This window comes from Limanda limanda, chromosome 14 (genome assembly GCF_963576545.1).
Source record: "Limanda limanda chromosome 14, fLimLim1.1, whole genome shotgun sequence".
Lineage (NCBI taxonomy): Eukaryota > Metazoa > Chordata > Actinopteri > Pleuronectiformes > Pleuronectidae > Limanda > Limanda limanda.
In genome coordinates this window covers 11,032,907-11,042,555 of record NC_083649.1, presented here as the reverse complement: position 1 = coordinate 11,042,555, position 9,649 = coordinate 11,032,907, and the positions used below count along the sequence as shown (strand labels likewise).

At 42.4% G+C, this 9,649-nt stretch overlaps 1 protein-coding gene across 1 annotated transcript; it reads left to right on the top strand.

Moving 5' to 3' along the window:
- Positions 1 to 5,421: 5,421 nt before the first annotated feature.
- msx2b (muscle segment homeobox 2b) lies at positions 5,422 to 6,886 on the top strand. The gene is made up of 2 exons (XM_061086506.1): positions 5,422 to 5,740; positions 6,423 to 6,886. Exons 1-2 carry the CDS (start codon positions 5,422 to 5,424, stop codon positions 6,884 to 6,886), a joined length of 783 nt encoding a protein of 260 aa, XP_060942489.1.
- The last annotated feature ends 2,763 nt before the right edge of the window (positions 6,887 to 9,649 follow it).

The window sequence follows — 9,649 nt, the reverse complement described above, 5'->3', positions numbered from 1 at the left end:
TCTGAACAACACCGCAGTTTTCCACCAATTTTTCGGCATTTCGTAATCCTGCTAAGTAACAGACAAACCAACGAATGCAGAAGAAAACATAACCACCTTGATTGAGGTAATAAGAGTTTATATGTGTTCTTTGACATATAGTGCAAGAATTTTGGGCAGCTCACTCACCCAAGCCTTAAAAACGACATCATTGTTTCTAAAGATTATCAGCAACGTCCTAATAATAAACTTAAGGACTTGAAACTATAATATACCAAATTTCATACGGTTGACAAATATCTGTCTTATCCCATTATCACCACATTGCCCCACAGCACTTACAAGCATACATGTCTCTATGGTTATCTGCATGTGTGTTTTGATGTCCTCCATTCAACCCCTTTAGTGACTTGTACCTGGCTGCCAATTTTCTCTGGGGCCCTCCCCCGCAGGGTCGCAGTAATCAGCTGACTATCCTGTAACATAGCCCTTGGGCTGAGTCCAGCAACAGATTGCCTCCTTCTCCTGTCATTAGCAAAGTGGGCAAAAGTGGGCATCAATCTTTCACGTCGCAGGAGGAGGCCTCGTTCTGCGGCTTCTGAAAAGATCTGTCTCCATTGTTAACAGCTAATTGGCCCTGGCGCCATTGTAGCGTTCAAGGTAGTTATTTAGGTGCATTACAGGCGGCGGCTCTGAGGGCTTGGCAACCTCGGGGAGAGAGAAACGAGGAAGGGGAGGGTGACATGTTGAGATGATTTGGATGCAAGTCAAAACAATGTGATTATGTTGAGTGTGGATGTGTGTATGTGTGAGTCGGTATTGACAGCATGTCCCACTGGTTTGACGAGTTAGCAGTCGCACTGGGAAGAACCGCGTGTGTGCAACCTTATGCAACATGTGTGTTATTATATACAACGTGTCCGTACACGAGTGCGTGGAAGTGTGTAGGTGGGGATGGAGGTATAATTTAATTTCACACAACAGATTCCTATCATGAAGCAATGATGTTAGCATTTCTACAATGTGCAATGTGTTACTTTTAAATTGGATAATATTTTCATCTTCCATATTGGATTTTTTACGGATATTGGCGGTATCAGGTAGCCCCATGCGACCCATACAGGTACAAATGATATGATTCATATTATGATACTGATCAACCAAATTCTCATTGGAGGTTTATTTTCTACTGAGACACACAAATGCATTGTACCAGTGAGCACTAGAACAACATGTAAATTTGTGGATAATACACTATAAAGTCATAGTGTGCAGCTAGAGCACATTTTAAGTGTTTATTAATGTTTATTAATATATTATAAAGTAAAATATGAAGCCAATTTTAATAGGATCACTATTCTGTGTCTTCTGTCGAACATCATGATGTAGTTATAGAGAAGCCTTCCTTGAGTAGGAGTTAATATTATATGTGGGAACAAAAGGGTTTGTGTACATGTTTTAATGTAAATGTATAGTGTTTTATAGCGAAGTACATTTTATTTGAATAGTCCAAAATCAAATGCTAGACCCTGCATCATTATTTCAGAAAAACCTTGTTGGAAACCCCGGTCAACAGAGGGAAAGGTTCACAAAACACTACTTTAAAAAACCTTATTGAAAACACATGTACAGTTCAAACGATACATGTTTTTGTTTTTACCGACAGTAACGACTTTTCTTCATCTCGACAGCCTCCCACGTCTGAATAAGGAAGAGTTCATCACAAATAACCGCAGCAAGAGGAACTGCCCTTGGCGATGACACGACATGTCACATTTTTACATTTCAACAGGTTAGTTCTTCGACTCAGCACCGGGGGATCATAACAGATAGTCAAATCTGTTGGCGTGATGGCATGAATGTGTGTTTTAATGGGAATGTAAATAGTATGCGAGTGCAGCCCAGCCTGCTGATTATCCAACCAAACATTCCACCACTTCTAAGTTCCTGCTATAATTACAATGCTCTGAGGTGTACGCACACACATCCACACACACACACACACATACACACACACACAAAAACATGCTCAGACAAATTGCTTTCGCCATTATCAGGCTTAAATGATATTATGGAAAGAAGGAAGTGGGATGTGTGGGTAATTTTGCTACACCCAGGAGAGCCCCCCTTTCATCTCCACCCCTCCTCCTCCTTCCTTTCTTCCTTGTTTCCTTTATACCTCCTTCTCCTTCCCTTGCAGTTCTTCTCTTCTATGGCCACAAAGCTGTGGTTACATTATGTACGTGCCTAAATTGCATGTTACATGCATATAATACACACAGTATGTATTTATATTTGTTCACTAGGAGTCACACATTCAGAGTGCACCTAGCCTCACCTCAGATTTTGGCATTGGTTGAGCTGGGCCTGACTTTGTTTATCGATGTGTTGTCAATACAGGCTGTAGCTGTACCGGTGCCAGATGGGTTGTGTTCTCCAAATACCACAATTAAATGCATGCCAGCTGCTATTATGATTAGAATTGGCAGGTTATAGGTTTGATGAATGGATTGATATACTTGCCAAGTTTTTTTATAGCCTCTCTTATTAGATATAGCTCTCATAACACGGTCTCATGTATGCCGCCATTTTGAAAGATTTGATATATGGACCTGTAGCTGCATCTTTTGATTTTGAATTTATTTTATTTTGTTGACAATAAGATCAAGTATGGTGTGAAATAAGGAAAGAAAGAGGAGGTGGACAACCGGAAAGAGCCGAATTAAGACAGACCTACAACGGCACATACCAAGGCAACAGTCTCCTCATATTCAATTAAGCTGCACCAAGTTTCAGACACTCATAGTTCTTAAATTCTTAAAGGTGCCAATTTTCAAGATCCATGAATTATTCCCCTGGAAAATGGTGTTTATTTCAAAAATGTAAAAAATGTTTCTGGAAGTGCCCGTTGATCTGGATCATCACCAGAACTTAATAGATTCTTTGACCAAGTTTCATGCCGGCAAACAAAGCAATCAACAAACAACAGTGAAAACCGAACCTCCGTGGCAGAGGTAATAAAAAAATAGATAAAAGATGCAAGTGAGTGAAGGACAAAGGATCGAGAGGAAGATGAAAGTCAAAGAAGAATAAAAGCAGAGATGCTGGAAAAACAAAATGCATCAGAAAGAAAAACGCATGACTAATAAACTTAGCAAGAATAACAGAATGCAAAGATGAAGAGGGAGGAAAGAAGGAAACATGCCAATGACAGCCAAGCCAAGAACGAGTTCTGTGGATAATAACTGACAAGGTGCCTGCAGGGCCTGCGGGCACAGCCAGGCATAGAGAGAGAGAGAGAGAGAGAGAGAGAGAGAGAGAGAGAGAGAGAGAGAGAGAGAGAGAGAGAGAGAGAGAGAGGGGTGGAGGAGGAAAGAGGTGGGGATCCTGAAAAGAGCTGCAAAAAAAAAAAGAAAAAGAAGGCAACAGTTTCTCCCCTGAGGAGTCAGCTCTTTCATCTGGCCGCTCACTGGCGCCTTCACAAACCTCTCATTGTCTGTGAAATAACCCCACTTTAATAAGGCAGCAATAGCAGTGTCCTGGGAAATGAGTCCCGCTGCACAGTCCCACGTAGCTGCTCGGGCCTGCTGACTAAAAACGCTGCAAAAAAAATCGGGGGCACTTACTGTACATAAATCTTTCCTCGGGGGTGTTTGAAGAAAAAAAACATGTGTGATTTTTCTGTGAAGTTCTCATGTAAGACTATTTCAGTGAAATTTCGAGGGGAGAAAATCAAAAAGCAGCTCATACTTGAGGGAGGGCGAGGGTGTAAGAGTTGTGCACGGCTGCAGGCTGTGCACGAAGGAAGCACTTGTACCACTTAGACAGTCAGAGATGATGATTGCAGATCAGACCATGTGATATCAAGTGGCGATTCATTATCATTCGGAGAGAGAACCGCAGTAATAAAAATGGTCTTGGAGTTAAACATGAGCAATTAGGCGACAGATGAGAAATTACTTTATAAATGAGCGTGACCGCCGGAAAGAATTACACATCCTTTCAACTCGAAATATTTCTGCCGCAATCAAAGGGCCTGTTTCTCCAGATAAAACTGCTGGAACAAGAGTAATAGTCTCTGTCAGGAGTGGGGCAATTTCATCTGACATACAGTAGCGTGAAAGTATCCATGGAAAAATCCCAATGACTTAGATCATGAGAATCACAAAGAGTTACTTCATGTTTAATATGCGCAGAGAATGGGACTGAATCATAGGACGAGAGGATGAATGAGTCCGCTACAGATATGAACAGAGGCATGTGAACGACTCATCCAGTTCGTGTCCAGACACCAGCTGGACCGAGCTGAGGATTTAAAAAACAAACAAACAACTAAATGTGTAATTTGCTGAGGTAATATACTCTGTAATTTGAGCGTGACACCCTTCTGTTAATGCTGGACTGACACAGCACACAGCAGGGTTGTGAGTAACCACTGGAAAGTCCCTGTAGAGGGAGGAACAAACGAGTCAGAAAGAGGGATGGAGAAGAAAAGGGATCAGTGTTTCACTACGGCGTAATTCTCCATTATTATCCGCATGGGGCCCATGTTTACACACGCTGTCTCATGAGGTTAGAGTTAAAGCTAATAAATGACTGAAGCTTAACATGTGATAATGTGGTGGCCTAACTTTTATTGTTGCAGCCTATTTACATCGACTCAATGAAATCAAGGCGACCTAAGGGCAACCGGTTTCTTCAAGTTTTCACAGAATCTTGGTTTTCTGATTCAAAGCTCCTCATGACACATCAACTTTCATGTTAAACATCTGGATTTTCCTCTTTTGCCTGCCTAAGATCTCCCTGATCCACCACACTGACTCCAGAGGACTGTTGCTGCTTTCATGTGCTCCTTGCAGCCTTACAATCACACAATCAGAATCAGAATCAGAAGGTATTTATTGCCAAGTAGGTTTACACCTACCTGGAATTTGCTCTCGGTATTGCTGCATACAATGAACATAAAAACATAAAAACACAATAAATACAACACACATAAGAAAAACAATAAAAAACAATATTTAAAATAGAAAGATATAAAAGATAAGATATAAAAAGTAAAGTAAAAAGTGACATGCAAAATACTAGAACAGTGTCAAATTCTACTGTTTTTAAAAAATAAAAAAAACATGACGAGATGTACACTGACATTTTTTGGCTAATTATGAATATATAATCCTTCTGCTTCTGCTCTACCCAAAACAAAACAAGCATCTTCTGTTTCCCACTGACCCTGAAGGCAACATCTGCCCACTCATGAACATGTCTGGGCTGCAGTGATTGGTCCGAGTTGCTCTGTGTCAACGTGATGCGTCTTCATCCTCCCACATAGTCGTGGTACCTGACAGCTCCACAACACTGCGCTCTCCGCCGGAGCCACTGTCACCTGAGGCTGCAACTTTTTGGAGTTCACTCGTTTCTTTCTTTTTTTTAAAAATCTGGATGAGAGCTGGAGGAGAAATGGCCTCTCAGGAGACTTTCAACGACTTGGAGTGTAATTCATCCGAAGAGGAGAAGACGTCTCCAGCCGTGCGTCGGCACCATCCCTTCAGCGTGGAGGCGCTGATGTCCGGGAGGACGACACACGGCTCGGTGCCGGTGTCCCCCGCTGAGGTGCACTCTCTGTACCGGTGCCGGGAGCCGTGCAGTCCTCCCGAGGGAAACCGGGAGAGCTTCACCTCGTCCCCGGTGAAGTCCGAGGCGTCGGAGTCCGAGGACTGCGCGCCCTGGATCACCAGCAGCGCGTTTCCCACACAGCCGCGTAAGTTGGTGCCAGAGCTTTTACGCACGAAACGTGTCTCATTCTGTGCGATGTGCGTCTTTTTTTCCTTTATAGAAAGTTTTTTTTTTATTTTCCTGCTCAACAATGAATTGTATCTTGAAGCCAAAGTATCCAAGTTGCCCCTTGAAGTTTCAAGAAGTAAACTAATTGGCTGACTTTGGATGCAACCGATTATCATTGTTCTCACTGAGATGTATTGTTCACTGGCTGTGCTGCCATATAATGTTTCCTGTCGGAGAGAAAGCAGGAAGTTGTGCTGAGTGAACCACTTATCTGCTCTAAATGGGTCAGATGTTAATTATATTGGAGGTTAATGTGGGAGGAAGTCATTCAAACATATTAAAGACATGTGGCCTTTTATTGAAATGTGGCTCATTAGGTAACAGACATCAAACCATCAACAACTGATTTATGTGAAAGTAAATCCAACTGGTCGGTTAATGGCCAACGTATTTTATTCTCTCATTGGATCTGTCTTTTGTTTCTTCCTTGTAAAGCATTATGTAACATTGTTGAGATAAGTGTTGTGCACATAAAGTTTATTATAGTATTGTTGTTGCAAGCAGGACGCCCAAAAGCCACAATAAATCAACAGAGCCTCATGGAGGTCATTTACAAATGAAGTCCTGATTCTAAAATCTCCTCTGTTTTCTTTTCCCAGGTCACATCAGTGCTTCCTGCCAGTTGAGGAAACACAAGAACAACCGAAAGCCTCGCACGCCGTTCACCACATCGCAGCTCCTGGCCCTGGAGAGGAAGTTCCGGCAGAAGCAGTACCTGTCTATCGCCGAGCGCGCCGAGTTCTCCTCCTCTTTGACCCTGACAGAGACCCAGGTGAAGATCTGGTTCCAGAACCGCCGCGCCAAAGCCAAGAGGCTCCAAGAGGCCGAGCTGGAAAAGCACAAGATGGCTGCCGACGCCAAGACGGCTGCGTTGGCGGCTGCCGCGGCCGGAGGTTTGCACCCTGGCTTTACGTTACCATTAACCCTGGGTGCCATGTCACTGTACGGACAGTCTTACTCTGCCTATCACCACCACCACCACCATCACAGACCCATGCTGCCAATTTCACCTTTAGGACTGTACGCCACTCCGCTGGGCTACAGCATGTACCACCTCTCATAAAAATGGAAATATCTCTGACTGTGGTGAATATGTGTTGCAGTGCATTTCCAAGGATTCCCTGAAAATGGACACAGAGGACATTTGAAAGAACTATGTTTGTATTATACCTACTGCACAAGGACTGCGTCAATCAACTTTACGAGCACTTTGACTCAAATTTGAAAATCTCTTTCTTAAATCAAAGATTGAAAAAGTGTCTTCTTGCCTCTTTTGGATTGTCTGTTTACATGACCTGTCCGTAGAAGGAGCAGGGGTGCCACTGTCCAGCTGTTTCACTTGTTTACTTCTGCAGTAAGTGAGCTGGCTGAGCACTTGCACCAGGCACAATAACAGAGATTTCCACTTTTCACCAAAAGCCTTTTTTATAAACTCACCAGTCTCAGTGCCTTGTTTTGAAAAGAGCCTTAATATCAAGTCACTTTGTTTCGTTCATGGGTGAATGAGTGTTTCAGCAACTCAGGCCAAAATAAACCATATCACTGAAACATAATTTTATATTTCCAGTTCTACAAACGTGTCTGCTACCTTGAAAAGAAAATGATCAAATTCAGGTTTGTGGCGTCGTCAAGACAACAAGGTTCAACCCTCGCTTTACTCATCTAGATGACAACTTATTCTCTCATATAGCAATAAAAACATCTTCAACTCTACTCATTCCTTTATAAAGCACAGACATATTTATTCTCTATGAAATACAGTGCTGGAAAATGCATGTATGCCTAATGTTGTGTATTTATAATGTAATATGGTACAGAGACCAAAAGTGTATTTATATTCTTCCTCCTGAGCGTCCCTTTGAAAGGGCCTACGTCGTGCTATGCAGTTTTTGTTTTCACACCAATGTCTTACGATTGAAATTAACAAAAACAATTAAAGCTTTTTCAGACTGTTTCCTTTAAATAAATGAGTTATGTATTATATGTGAACATGTGCAGTTAGATTCACTGACGGCGGATTTTCCTCTTGTTCAGCTCTGTGCAGATACAGCAGCTCTCAGTGTATACGTGTGGGCTGTAGTGTGTGTGTGTGTGTGTGTGTGTCTGTGCCTGTGGTTTGTACTTCCCATCAGAAAGTGGTCAGTTCAGGGCAATGTTTGACAAACCATAAACGAGATCCATAAATTACTTCACCGACAGTTCCCATAATTACCGAGCTGTCGTTTACCATTCTGGTCGAACTTCTTTTTTGTTCTGCGTTACACTTCTATAATGATGCTTTGTTTACACAGACATACCTGCTGTCGTCTCCCTGACAGTCATTATCACTGTATTTATAACACTGAGCTGATCGGGTTTCATGAGCTGTTATGAGCATGAGAACTAACCAACAGCATTTATCTCTATAATAGATTGGTGGTTAGACCAATAGGGATGTGCAGTGACATTAATGTCTATCTTTTTAATTTCTTGTTTTCTAAATCTCACCACAGTAGGGCTCTGAGATATGGCCGGAAAAAAATTGACAGATTTTAATATCGGTTGATAGATAATTATCACATTATTATTTAAAGTTTAAGGACACATTTTTGTCGTGGTTTCACACTCTTCTTACTGAGCCTAAAATGACAAACTTGCAACATGCTATTGCTTTAAAAGATAAAAATATTGTGACAATTATTGATACTGTTTTTTCACCCTTTCACCCCTACTAACAGTAACATTCACTGTTAATTAACTTGTAATAATCAATAACAATCTTTAAATTAGCCTGGGACAGAGGTGTTAATTAGCCTTATTTTCCATTCTCTTGCTTCTCTCATGTTGGAGGCAACGCTCTCTCATTTGTTCCTGCTCTTATCCTCCGAGTCGTGTTCTTCCTGCCTCATTAAACTTTACATCAATGACCTCTGTTGACTATAGGTCGGAATTAGTGGGATCCAGCGGACCACTCCGGATTAGCGGTTGTAGGCTTTTGCAGGGCCGCAGGGGGGGACCACGGTGGCATGTGGGGACGCTAAAAAGGTGCCTGGGCCTCGCTGCAATTACAAGAGCGGCTTACAACTTCCGTGTGACTTTGATGTGACGAGGAAATCGTTTATAGGCAGCAGCGTATTTACGAGGCTTCCCCCTTTAATCGGAACAAGGCCCAGGGAGCAGGGAGGAGACAGGGAGCAGATCACACTGACAAGCGATCGGCCTAATGAAGTGCAGATTGGCAGGAGGGGGCTTTGGTTGGGAAACATCCAGTTTGTGCTACTCGCTGGCGGCTTGTCCGATAAATCCTCAGTCTCTTTGCTTCGGGGGGGGGGAGAGGGTTATCACCACTGGGGATCTGTATTTGTGATAGTCTCTATTGATGTGACAGGGATCGTTTGTCATGTTGTTGTGCTTGTTCCTTACACAACATGTGACCGACCACATCTGAGCAAGCCATGTGCTTGTCTACTACCTCCTCTAGTGGCAGTTTGGAGTATCACATGTGGGTGGAAGAGTCGCTGTGGTCGCACTGTGAATCACAACATGAGTCACATCGGTTTGAGGAAACTGAATACAAAACACACACTGGAGAAAATCGTCTTGCAACAATCTTTTGAAACCTGGATTTACATAACAAACCTGCACCAAGGCCCAAAAGTTTGAATCCACATTTAAATCCATTAGATCTGGATTTTCTATTTCTATCTGCACCACATTGCAAACACCCATTAACACCAGTCTCCTTTTTAAAAATCAAGATCCATCAATTACTCTCTGAGAAATCAACAGAAAGGTAAAAAAACAACACTCCCTGACCCTCATCTGCAACTTAATGAACAGGATTCCT